Below are 14,047 nucleotides of genomic sequence, written 5' to 3' on the forward strand. Positions count from 1 at the left end.
GCTCCCCTTCTAAGCCTGGAGGACCTCATCCCGGGCTTGGTCGAGCTTGTGTTGGAGCCTCCGCACTTCTAACCTCTGATTGATGGAGTCCTGGGAGTGAATAGAAGTCTGATAGGCCATGGCGTGGATGGCAGAGTTCAGTTGCCTAGAGAAAGCCGGAGTAAGTAAAAAAAAAAAGGGAGGAAGAAAAAGGGGGGAGAAAAAGGGGAGAAGCAGGCACTTTACCACCATGCCGTAAGCCGATGCTAGTTTGGAGAGCTGCCTAGGGTGCATCCCGGCCCAGTCCGCGATCTCCTCATGATCGACCGCCTGCTGGCTCCTTTGCGAGGCCACGAGGAAGTTGGTGATGCTTTCATCCCTCCCCTCGGTAGGAAACTGTTGGAAGATAGTGGGGCCAGACTACACGATTGGAGGGCACTACTCCTGGGGTGGGACCTCTTCTTCTTCACTGCTTCCCATGGCTACTCCCTCAAAGGGCATAGGTGGGACCTCCGGCGGCGAAACAAAGGCTGGGTCCACAGCCTCGAACTTGGCAGCCCCAGAAGTGGACGCTTGGTCATGGTGCGACCTCTTTGCCCTACGCTTCTGGTTGCTCGACAACAGATGACGTGCATCCACACTAGACATGTTGGTTGCAAGAATCGTAAGGCATTAGTCCAACTCGCAAAAGAAAAAAAAAAGAAGGCGACCTAAAGGTAACCTACCGGGGCTCAGGTCGGCCTACACGAGCTTGTTCTCAGCCAGGTAATCCAAACAGAGGAAGCCTACCCCCACCCAACACTGCAGCATTTCCCAAACCTTTGGGTTCAACTCAACACCCGGATCATGAATGGCAGCCTTCCAGTGGGTCAGAAAGGGCCACCCCTCGGGGTTGCGAACTACAAAATAACCCCGCTTCCAAGTTGGGATCCTGTTTGGCAACTCGTGGAGGAGCTTGAAGCCATGACGGGGGAAAAGTAATAAGAGCACCTTTATGGAGGGGCTCTAGGGGAGGCATTCTTAATTGGCAGGATAGTGGCAAAGGTATCAAGGGAAAGAGGAAGACAATACTCAAAAAACAGAGAAATTGTCCTGACCACATTTCAGATTGAGTTCGGGTGGAGTTGGTCTATGGTGACATTGAAGTGGGTAAGAACCTCTACTATCAAAGGGTGTAGAGGGAGTCGGAGATCAGCCATGAGCTGCTCCTCAAAGATCACGATCTCATTGTGACTGTGCTCCCTGGGATAGTTACTGGATGGGAGGCTGTAAATGAGATCCCTGGGGAGGTTATAGTGAAAGACTAGGGCCTGAAGTCTCTCCATTGACATGGAGGAGGGGCCAAAGCTATCCAGCTCCCAACCCTGGGAAGTGGAAGCCAAGTTACCGGAGGCCTCTCGGACCTCCAGAGCCTGCCCTTCAGGGAGCCCCCAAGCTCCCCCCGAGCTCAAGGGGACCTTGCCCTAATTACCGTCTTGGGAAAAGCCACCGTAGTACGAATACCCAGACATTGTTTGGATAGAGTAGAGGACTCACTAGAAAAGTGAAATGAGAAAGCGACGAAAACGGGGAGAGCTCGAGCAAACAAGGCGAAGGCGTGACCTCAAAACTGAAAGCAAGGCAAGTTGGCGTAAAGAAAATGAGGCCTGGGGCCCTCCTATTTATAGCCACTATGCCCAAAAAACCAACAGTCTCGATCAAAGTGAATCCAACAGCCTATAAAAAAGCCTGCTGCACGTCCTCCGAGATTGAAATAAAGCTGGCTGCACGTCTTCCGAAACTGAAGGCAGCTTGGCGCATTTTTTGGCACCCGAAAAATCCAAAAATCGTCTAACATCCACGCGTATACTTCATGCGGTTAGTTAACCTAGTTTAAATTATGGGTCAAATCCACCCGTCACTTTATGAACTCCCCATGCTAGAGTAAGACCCTTAGCTCGAGGAGTGGGGGGCAATTGATGGAGGGTGATTTGACCTGACCTCCTAACTAAGGGGCACGTGGATATGACTCGACGTAAGTGACAGCTCAGCATGACAGCTTGGCCACAACTTGGCATAATGAACTCGTTGAAACCCCAACAGAATAGCTCGCCACAAGACAGCTCGCTACAGCCTGCTATAGAACGGCTTGCTGCAAGGCAGCTCGCTACAAAGGAGTTCACTACAAGGGAGCTCGCTACAAAGGAGCTCGCTATTGAGTAACCTGGAGTCTTCAGTAAACTTCTTATTCGACAAGACCGTGCTTGTCAGACTGCTCCCATGTCTCTTGTCCAGCAACGCAACACCTGCCAGTCCAGAGGACTGCGCCCACATCTCAACGTTAGGCGGCGTCGTGCACGCCAGTTCTGTACAACATCCCTCAACTTACAAGACCATACTCTGTGACAGATACCTACACCAATCGAATCAGCCTAGCGAATAACGGCTGTAGCAGAGAATCAGAGGCGGTTACACCCGATTTGACAGAGCATCAGTATATAAAGGCCCCGATTTCCAAGTGGCAAAGGTGATTTTTGTAATGTTAAAGTGCACATCTTCACTCTTAGCATTTATTTCTGGGCAACTCTCTAAGCTCTCCACCGAGTTCTAACTTAAGCATTGGAGTGTTCCCGCCGGGCGAGCTCCCTGGGAATCCTTCATCTTCTTCTCCTTCTCAGGTGCCGTCCGTTTGAAGTCAATTGGAGCGAGGTCCCTGCCAGATAGGAGTGATCAGATCGCGTTATATCAAGTGTTGTCTACCTTCAAACATAGTTTGAAGTCAATTGGAGAGGTGAGCTTCCAGACCCAATGACTCTCCTAGACATTATTGGTAAACCTTCATTTTGCAAACCTAAAAGTATTTATGAATGGTACTTCTAGATCTAACATCCTTTTATTTTTTTTTTTTTGGACCAAGTACACTCCAAATCTCGAAAATTCTTCTAGTTTCATGTAAACCAATAGGTCAACCTTCTACGTCCATTGATTTCCCTTGTAACACGGTCATTCAAAAATCAAATTTTCAGGTGGTTTGAATGATCCTTTGGTGTTCTTGGGATGCATACAAACTAGAGGACCATATTTTAGTTCCATTGCTAAATTTGTTTTTTCATTGAATGATGCCCTAGTTGAATGATCATTTGCTCTATCCTCTGGTTTGACCTATTGAGCTGCTTGGGATTGTATTGTTTGTAAACTCAATTGGGCCAAATCGACCTTTCTTTTTGATTCATGCCTTGTTAGGTCTTTAAAACATTGTAATAGAAGGTAAACATGAGCATCCATCTATTAGAATTGATGCTTTGAGTTTTTCCTTCTTTTGTTTTTTTCCTTGGCAATAATCTTCTTGGATTACCATGGTGGTTTTGATGCCATGGCTTAGTAATGAAAACTAAAGAGAAATTTGCAATTTGTATGAAGATAGGCATCTTATGGTTGATATTAATGAAGGATAAATTTTACAAGAGAAATTATACAAACTACTGAGTATAATGAATAAAAAAGAGGTAATTGTGAGTGAAATTATTGTTGATCTTATGTATTTTGAAAATAACAAAATCATTGAGAGTACTAATAGTTTGAAAAGCAAGTGTCTAACTATAATGAAATACACATCAATTAATCTTAAAGAGTTAAAGAAGCATTTTTTGTTACGAGGCAAGAATGTACAACTAATTCAAATGATAGACTAATACTCTCCAAGAAAAATAAAAGCTATTAAGAAAAAAAAAGCTTTCAAGCTCTTAATTTGTTTTTATTCTTTTTTAGAACTTGATGTAACTGGGTGCAAGAAGTAGGTCTAGTTCTTAAGTGTTCCTAGATTCACTTGTGGATTTTAAATGTAGAAAAAATTTGGAAACTTGAGAAAATGTTTCTTGGACTTTTAGAATTAATAGTCTTTAAGGCTATGAATGTTGCAAATGGTGAGTAGTCGAATATCCTTCACAAAGTAATGCTAGAATCACCTAGTAATTGACTATCCAAAATCAGTGGTCAATTACTTGTGATAGAAATGTCTAGGTAAGTTATGTAGTTGACTACTAAATTCTATTAATTAATTACCACATGAAAAAAAGTTTCCCATATGATTTCTATTAAACCAATTAAGTTCTAATGACTCCTTTGGGATAACATTTGAAACATGTTATAAATCATCTTTAAAGTGTTCTGACAAAGGAGTTATTTGCCTCTAATGATTAAATAACAGCTATATTGTTTTGCCTATAAAAATCTAAGAGAAGGAGAAAGAAAGGGCAATAATGTGTGATTCAAAGAGTTTGGCTAGAAAACACGAGTAAAATGTTAGACAACGAAATGAATGATTTCTTTTTGAGTTTTCATTGAGGTGAAAAGAGAGAAAACATTTGAGCCTAAAAGTGAGAACAACCCAATTCTAGCCTAGAATTCTTTGTGTTATCTTGTATACTGAGTAGTTTTGGTTGTGATTGTTATATCAACCTATTGAGAGGCATTTGTTTTTGTATTGAGCTTATATTGATATATATGTTGTATTTGGGTGTTCAAGAGAGAACACCATATTAAGTTGTTGGCACCTATAAGCAAATTATTTAGATTTGGTTGACACCAAAAAATTTAATCGATTTAAGTCTTGTTGGCACCCAAAAGCTTTGCTAGTTGTAAGGTTTAGCTGGCATTTGAAAGTCTAGTTGGTTATAATGAAAATGCTTAGGTGGTGTACTTGGGGAGAGAACATAGGGTGGGTTTGGTTAAACCTCAATATAAATCTTGTGTGTTGTATTCTTCTTATTGTTTCATTTTGTTTGACACACTCTTGCTTGGATACATGGTTCCTTGTATCACTACTCCTTCATGGAACAAGATTTACACTCAAAGGTTCAAAAGGAGATTAATTGGCATAGAAAAGTGAGAGAACCTAATCTACCCCTCTTGGGTTAGACTAACTAGACAACAAGTTGTATTAAAGTAGAAAAACTTAATAGCTTGGTGAAAAAAGATTTCTAGCAGCCCAAGGTTTAACCCTTGATTAAGAATTTTTCATTGAATGATCCCCTAGTTGAATGAACATTTGCATTATCCTTTAGTTTGACCGAATATTTAAGCTCTCTATCACTGCTATAATCTTATTTAGCTTCATGATATGCATCTCCTATTGAGGTTGTATTGTTGGTAAACTCAATTGGGCCAAATCGACCTTTGTTTTTGGTTCATGTCTTGTTAGGTCTTTAAAGCATTGTAGTAGAAGGTAAACACGAGCATCCATCTATCAGAATTGATGCTTTGAGCTTTTCCTTCTTTTGTTTTGTTCCTTGGCAATAATCTTCTTAAATTACTATGGTGGTTCTGATGCCATACTAAGTAATGAAAACTAAAGAGAATTTTGAAATTTGTATGAAAATAAACATCTTATGATTGACATTAATGCAGTAGAAGCATAAAAAGGAGGCTAACTATGAGTGAAATTATTGTTGACCTTACATATTTTGATGATAACGAACTCATTGAGAGTGCTATTAGTTTGAAAAGGAAGTGTCTAATTGTAATGAGACGTACATGGTGAGTAATCGACTGTCCTTCACAAACTACTACTAGAATCACCTAGTAGTCGACTATCCAAAATCAGTAATCAATTACTTGACAACAATGTCTAGGTAAGTTCTGTAGTTGACTACTAGAGCCTATTAGTTAATTATTATGTGAAGAAAAGTTTTTCATGTGATTTCTATTCAACCATTTGAGATCTAACGACTCTTTCCTCTTTGGGATAACATTTGAAATATGTTAGAAGTCGTCTTTAAAGTGTTTTAACAAATGTTTTATCAACCTCTAATGATTAAGTTACGGCTATATTGTTTTGCCTCTAAAAATCTATAAAAAAAAAGTGAGGGCAATAATGTATGATTCAAAGAGTTTGGCAAGAAAACTAGAGGAAAATGTGAGACAACGAGATGAATGATGTTTTTTTTTTTGAGTTTCCGCTGAGGTGAAAAGAAAGAAAATCTTTGAGCCTAAAATTGAGAAAAACCCCATTCTAGCCTAGAATTCTTTGTGTTATCTTGTATACTGAGAAGTTTTGGTTGTAATTGTTCTATCAACCTATTGAGAGACATTTCTTTGTATTGAGCTTATATTGCTATATATGTTGTCTTTGGGTGTTCAGCATTTTTTGTGCACAAGATGTCAAAAATTCTTAGATTCAAATATGGATTTTAGTGAATAGTGTCTTAGAGCCAAAATTTCTAGGGTTCAATTTGTTAGGCAAGTTTTCAAAAATAGGAACTTACCTACAAAAATATGATTATGTTCTTATCTTGTATAGGACTATGAATTTATAAGTGTTGTTTGCTTCACATGAGCATATGTTAAGAATGTTTTTGCAAATTGATCATTTATTTTGTGTCTGGGACAAACAAACTAAGAAAGAGAATGTTGAACTCATGCTAGGAGCATCAAAATCAGCCCCATTTGGTGAAAAGTGAAGCTTGAATCATAGCTCCTTGAACTATAAGGATACTAAGAATTCTAGGATCAAGATAAACTTAAATCAAAAGGCTATTTTGTACTTTGTGAGGGTTTGAAATTTCAATTTGAACATAAAGGAGATTACCTTGACTTGGTTGTGGTGTAAGTTTGAATCCCTAGCATGGTTTAGGTTTGTGAGTTGGAATAGATAACTCATAGGTAGAAAACCTTAGTAGAGTTTTGAGAAAAGGATTTAATCCTAATGAAAATAACTTTGAAGTGGATAAGGCATAAAATTTAGTTTTTTGTTTTTTTTTTTTGAGCATGCATGTACCTTGGAAAATTAGGCGCGATCAAATTTGGATCAAATGTGCAGTCATTTCAATATGAGCTGAAATTATTTGGGTGAACATGTCAACATCATGAAAACCATATTGCCTTGCATCATCTTAGAATCCTTTGTCTTAAAGCTGTCCAATAGGTCGAGTGGTCTACCAACCTTTTTCTTAGGACTACTCCAAGGGTAACCTAGAATCATAAGCACTTCTCAACCAACTACATTTTTCTATGTACTTAAAAAGTGCTTAAGCTTGAATTCAGGTGGAGTGGTAACCATGAATGTACTTGGTTGAAGGTTGAAGATGATTAGATGAGTATTTTTTTCTCTATAAAACTCCATTTAATTCCAAATTTGCCACATGATAATATATTAGACATTTTAATTCCTCCATTATAATTTGACAAGGAAGAGGTCTTAGTCCAATTTGAAAAATATTTGGGAGAAACCTCAGGAGGGGGGGGGGGTGTTGGGTGTTAAGTCTTTTACCCTTTTTAATATAATACTTGTAAAAGTGGGCTCACAACGTGCCCAGATCTCCTGCAAATGAGAATTCTGCACATATAACGCATATTGGAAATATCTTCCATACATACATGTTAAATTCATGGAGAGACGTTCCCAATGTATGGCTGGACAACCATACTTGCAGAGTGTGTGCAGCGTATTTACTTGCAGAGAATCCCATCATACTTGTACCTTTTTGAGCCATTGACAGCACATGTTATATTTGAACGCGATGCAAGAAAGGAAATCAAGGTATGCTGTAGGGATACACACAGAAGAACCAGAAGCCAATACTGTCAGATCGATGATATGGACACGTTGCATCAACCCTCCAAGTGGCAAAAAATGTTTGGGATTAAAAGCTGGAAGCATCAAAACCAATATTTTAATTTTGCTTTTCTTTATGGGGTGACCCTGGTGAGACGGTGTTTAGTGGCAAGTGTGGTGACCTACGTGGGATCAATTTGTCAAAGGGAGAGCCCCCATGCGGATGGTGTTGAAACAAGTGGAAAAGAAATGTTAATCATCACATTAAAGTTCATTAAATCAAACCATCACAATACTTAGAGATCAAATCATCCCCCACAAAATTGCTCCCACGTCTCACAACACAATAATAATATCTCACAACACTAATAATACTAGAAATGATGATGTCTCAGAAGATGTTCCTAATACATGGCGGAAATATGCTGTGGGACATTGTGGGGAGCTGATTTGAACTCAAATATATATCGAAAAAAAGAAAAACAAAAAACAACAAACATCAGAAACGAAGAATTAACATCTGCGCCTCACAAGGGGATGCCCCACAGCACATCCCAACCCTGTATTGGGAACATCTCCCGATGATAGTACAGGAGATGTGAGCTCCAGAACGAGACTTTATCGGGAAGAGTTCTACCTGCTTGTCTGAACGTTCATTCATTCAAATTAAAATAAAGAAAGAAGGATTTGAGTATGATACCGGATAAACCGGTACCATAAAATGATAAAAGTAGTAACCACCTGGGTGGGGAGGCTTTCATTGGTCGATGTATCATGTCATTCCAGCAGTATAGATTTTCCCAAGAAAGATATACAGTATTTTTTTTTCAGATGTTACTGGCAAACTACCGATGAAATTGCCCCTTATTGCATGTATAGCAAATTTTAATAAAAATGTCAAAGTATAGGGCCGCGTCCAGTCTACGCCTCCCAAGACCCCAAATAACTAGGACCAATATTGGGTAATGGCTTCTTTGCGTATAAATTGTTTTTCTTTTCAGAGTAACCGATGAAGAAGAGCTTATGAAAAACATCATTTAGTTTCGGACATTACAATTTGAAGAACATTGTGTTGAGCTGACACCCTACTGAATGACTGGAAGCAGAAACAGAGGAACAATCACTATAAACAGGAAGCTTGAATGGTTAATTATCATTGCCAGACAGTTATGCTCTTCCATCATAATGCACTCTATATCAAATGAATCTGATTTTTGTCAGGACTGAGATTGGAGAACCGGTATGCCCTAACCCAGCATCTACCGTGCTGGCAATTTTCAGCAGATCCAAGGGGCTCGCCCATTATCTTGCTTTGGGGAAACAGCTGATTTGCTTCAGACTTCGGCAGAAGGTTCATTGTTTGATGATTCGTCAGTTCCATAGTTCCACAGGTGCTTCAGCTCACCCCTCAACCAACCCAATACAATAATAACCCCTGAATGAAAACAATGCGAACAAATGCAAGTTAACAACAATTGCCTTCCCTCAGTAACACCAAAAGGGATGTGAATTCTGGTTGATAAGGCAATATTTCATTTTACCTAGTGTACACGGAACAAGGTATAGAAGGGCAGGTTGACCATGCCCATCCATTAGATATAAACCAAGGTATGTGATGAAAAGGCCTGCAATAAAGAAAATAAAATTATGGAGAAAAAGAGATCAGTAGAGTGTTCATTTATTCTTAACAACTTACCTAGACAGAGAATCAAATATTAAAATGACTTGGTAACAAAAGATGGAGTATGGAATTAGACAGGAACCAGTAGGTAAATAAATTGGCAAATTCTGTCAGATTTGGAAGTTTACCATTTTATAGAAAATTTTGCTATACATTCACAACCATTATTGTCACTATGGTCATGTATATTGTTGCTTACTGCACATTGTAATACTCTATGGTCATGTTAATTATGTAAAGATTGACAACAAATTTTGGATATGGACACCTACCTCATTCAACTAAAGACTTGCTTTACCACAAATTGTACATAATGATAATAGTTCAGACAAGCATAATCTTTCTAATCTCATGGTTAAAAATAACTTCATGTTATAGAAGTTAGAGGATGTAACTAAAGAAAAAAACAATATGACATATATGAGACTCACCACATCCATAGCCGATCATCATCCAAAGAAAATATCCATTTATAATACCCTTCTTAGTTGATCTATCATATCTGCATCAGCCAGGTAAATCCTTGAGAGTTAAGAGAGAATTGATTTTGCAGCATCATGTAATATCAGAAGAAACAAAGAGTCAATAGAATATTAATAAGCAAAGACTTCTACCCTACCTTTCACAAGTTTTATTTTTGGTCACATTTGTTGGGTAGATCATTATGTTTATTCTTGTCCCAAGTTTTATTTTGTATCTATTATGAAGAAACACATATTGAATGGCATGAGAGGATTCGGATACTGCTAGTAGCAAACAATGTGAATGAGATCTTTAGATTCACTTTATCAGTAACCTTGTGAAGGAGCTTTATTAATGCAACAAAAACTGCAACACCCCTGCACTCAATCAAATGATGGGGGTAGAAAACATACAGCTTATAGCTAACACACCATTGGTACTAAACTCAATTAAATATCAAATGCAACCTAGCCCTACTGCTGCACACCCAGATATAAAGTCTCTCTCCACTCCCTTGCTCCCCCACCCCTCCCCAAAGAAAAGAAAAAATCAAAAAGAAGTTCAGAAAGACACCAATTTGAATAAGCTGTTCAGCTCCAGTCTAGTGGCCAAGGATCCGGTCCTACTCTTCTCCAATCTAATGTCTAAGAGGCCAGACATCAAGTGAGCTTAGTCAAAATCACCCAATCAGAATTTCCTTCTACAATAATATAAGTTCGCCTCAAGAGTATGCGAATTTTAATCCCTACAACAAAGAAAGGATCTCAGCTCTTGGGTAGTTCCCTGAGCCAAGAGCTAATGTAGCTCAATGAGGGATTCCTGCACCCACACGTTTCAGATTTCTTCCTCTCAATTTCTGTCTCTGCTTCAATGAATCTTGGCATCAAAGTTTAAAAGGTGTGAGATGAGGAATTCAATTATCTTGAGACATGAGGCATAAACTATAAAGCAGGCTCAAGCCTCCCAAGCACATTTTTTTTTTTAATTAATATGTAATAACGAATAAGCAATGTCTATGATGCCGGAAGGGTATGATACTGGAAGAAGATTTATCGATCGACACCCCCTGGTGAATTCTGATGAATACCAGTTGATTAGTCACCAGTTTTTAAGATATCATGCCTTTTTGGTATCATAGTCGGACTCTAACAAATACAATAAAATAATAAAAATCAAATACCATGAAAGGAAAATCAGGAAAATTTATAAAAGGACATGATAGAAAAATGTAATAATAAAACCATCACATTCAAAAATAAAACTGAAAATTAAGCATGATACTTTCAATAACCCTTATTGTAATCAATACTTGAGTTTTGAACTCAAAACTCGTAATACCTAAGTCACTAAGTAGAAAAAGACACTAAAGAACTATTCAGCTATGGAAAGCATAAAAGACAAACACTTGGATTCAATCACAAGATTCTAAATCAGGAGGTATAATCAACCATTCATTATCTTTACTGTACACTAGAAGTGGCCAATGTAATGCATGGACTGTTCAGTTTCCTAGTAAAAAGGAACCTAAATTTGTTGTGGTTGAGTTTATATAGCCTCATGTTTGATGTTTTCTTTCAAAAAAATCCAAAAAAGAACCAAAAAAATTAAGAGTCGAGGAGATCTTAGAGGAATTGTGATGTGGACAATATATAATGTAATGAGAATATTAAAGAATGATGTGCCCTATCCTTTATATTGTTTCTTAATAAAAATCATGTTACAACTGTAACATATACTTGGGACACACCTAGCATGTAAAGCGAAGTGGAAGTGAATACCTCCTACAAGGCATACACTATTCTACATATCTCACATATCTTTATGCCCCAATGGTACACCTCTGGCCATGATGCTAACACTTTATGAGGCATATGGATCTTTGTATTGTGTGGAAAAATATCTTTATTCATTTAATCAATTTACTAAGTATTCAACCCCAAAATTTGAAATAAGGTGGTTATCCATTTTCATTTCATCACACTCTTTTGATAAAACTACAGAAAGACTGATTCATATGAAAATATTGTTCATAGCAATGCAAGAGGAATCTGAGGACTTGGGTATTTTACAAACATCTAATTCATTAAACATACAAATACAATGTACATAAAAATACAACTTCAAGGGAGAACAAAGTCAAAATAATACCTTAGATAAACATGTTAGAAAAGTACCTGAAAGCGAAGGAAACAAGCAAACCAGGGAAGAGAATGTCCCCAAAGCCAATCATGTCATACCCACCCCAGGGATCAAAAAATCGAGGAGCTTTCAAAAGCATAGGAATGGACTGTCCACCACTATTATCACCACGGGCAACCTATAAATAAAGAAGCAGTCAAATTTTTATAATTTATTAGTTGTTAATCATATAGATATATGCTATATTTTGGCAGTCTAAACTCCAATATTGGTCCTATAAAATTAAATGCAAAGGTAATAAAGGTCCGTAATGATTAAAAATAGTAAGAAGGAAAAATAATTTTAAAGGAATAAGATTATAATATGAAGTACTTCTAGGGCTGGAACAAGCACCATTATCTTTTTGAACAGTAACAGTGTAATAGATTAATAATGGGGAAAAAGGAACTCCTGCCATTAACAGGAATGCTGAAAACAGCTTAAAGCTGTCACACTGAGAAGATAATATCATTCTGATTTCAAATTCCCCACTAAATAGACTCCCCAAACAAGTGTTCTCTATTTACACTTCTATCCAAAGCAATGGGTCCCATTTACAGACTAGGATAAGGAGATGAAGTGAAATGTAATTAAAATTCTACTCCAAAGAAAGAATATTTGAAGAATTAGTTCAGAGTCAATAGTGATTTTTATTTCCAAATTAAAATTTCTATCTTTGAAGAATCAGTTCTAAGAATGAGTCTTGAATCCAAAACATAGTTCACAATACAGAGAATCTAACCCTATAAGTTGTCCACAATAAAGAATGCACTAAATAAGTTGCCCCTACTAAAGTATAATAAAAGAACAACTAAAGCCTACTAACTCAGGCCCACTTAGGATTAGAAATAAGAAACTAATGGCCCATAGAAACATAATATTGGGCCAAAGTGTTAGACAGTCTTGTATGCCCTTAGCTTCAATCGGATTTGATGTACTTTTGTTATTTAGTGGAAATAAAATAAAGTGCATGTTTGATTCATGTTGTTTGGTGTAATTCTGTGTAAGACCCTAAAACTGGACACTTTTAGAAACTTGTGTTAGTTATAAATGTTCACAGCCATTGGATAAGTCTGGGGAGATTTATCCTGCCAAGGCTGATACTGATGTGCCACCAAGTGTTGGGATGGCTTGTTTCGGCCATCAGGGTAAGACCCAAGGCACATGCAGTATGGGGAGATTTCTCCTGCCAAGGCTAATACTGATGTGCCACCAAGTGTTGGGATGGCTTGTTTCGGCCATCAGGGTAAGACCCAAGGCACATGCAGTATGGGATTGCTTGAACCCTTGAACCGGACCAGATTTCCAGTGTTGCCCTAGACCTTGGAGACAGATGGACAAAACTGGAAAGTTACACCTGACCCCTAGACTCGATTATGACACATCACTAGGTGTCGGATCGGGCCGTCTTTGATGTGTCAATCAGTGAGATCCTTAGTGGGGGTCAAAACCTGGACATGTTGGGCAGTCTGAGAATTCATCTGAGAGAGTGGTCATAGTGACAGGATCAGCCCCTTTGTCGGACAATGGTAATGATCGGGAATGCACTCTCTCTGATGGAAACCAAACTGCCGGCAGTTGATTTCAATCGTTGGAATTTTGTTTTGCAAAAATAAGATATATATATATATATATATATATATATATATATATATATATATATATATATATATATATATATATATGTACAGTTTCAAAAGATTTGCAAAAAGTTTTAATTCCCGGGATCCATGTGAGTAGAGAGTGCGGGACTGTTCCTTGCAGCCAAGGGAGAGGTCTTCTCTTGTCGGGCAGTGCTTGATCATTAAGGGCTGAGAGGTTAAGTGTAAGACCATTTAGGATAATACCTGATCGGCTAATCTTGCACCTGCCCACAGTCCCTGGGTTTTTATAAGATGGCTTGGCCCAGGGACCACTTAATGTAAGTGTTGGGCCCATAGGGTCCATGTGATGGGCTCAAGGGGGTCACTGAGTTTTTCAGTGAATTCAGCTGGGCCTTATAATAAAGGCTGGGCCGAACCCATGTGGCTGGTGTGTAGATCAATGCTTGGGTCCCACGCCATACCAAGAAGCCCAACTGGGCAGCAGGTTGGAAACTGGTTAAACACTGAACATATAATGGGCCAAAAGCCCATTTCGAACTGGGCTGTTATGATCACCAGTTCGTAGGGCGAATCTGAGATTAGTGTTAGTAAAAGGATTGGGTCTTTGACCTT

At 38.4% G+C, this 14,047-nt stretch overlaps 1 protein-coding gene across 1 annotated transcript in view; it reads right to left on the reverse strand.

The window, feature by feature from the left end:
* Positions 1 to 8,468: 8,468 nt before the first annotated feature.
* The window catches only part of LOC148874480 (signal peptide peptidase-like 2), a 115,074-nt gene continuing 109,495 nt past the window's right edge, over positions 8,469 to 14,047 (reverse strand). Inside the window, exons 11-14 of the mRNA XM_088963533.1 lie at positions 11,828 to 11,970; positions 9,623 to 9,693; positions 9,052 to 9,135; positions 8,469 to 8,945 (exon numbers count right to left, since the gene is read on the reverse strand). Coding sequence (XP_088819659.1) covers positions 8,845 to 8,945; positions 9,052 to 9,135; positions 9,623 to 9,693; positions 11,828 to 11,970 — 399 coding nt within the window. The 3' untranslated portion in view covers positions 8,469 to 8,844. The remainder of the gene's footprint in view (positions 8,946 to 9,051; positions 9,136 to 9,622; positions 9,694 to 11,827; positions 11,971 to 14,047) is intronic.

This window comes from Nelumbo lutea, chromosome 1 (genome assembly GCF_056320005.1).
Source record: "Nelumbo lutea isolate HS-2025 chromosome 1, American lotus-T2T, whole genome shotgun sequence".
Lineage (NCBI taxonomy): Eukaryota > Viridiplantae > Streptophyta > Magnoliopsida > Proteales > Nelumbonaceae > Nelumbo > Nelumbo lutea.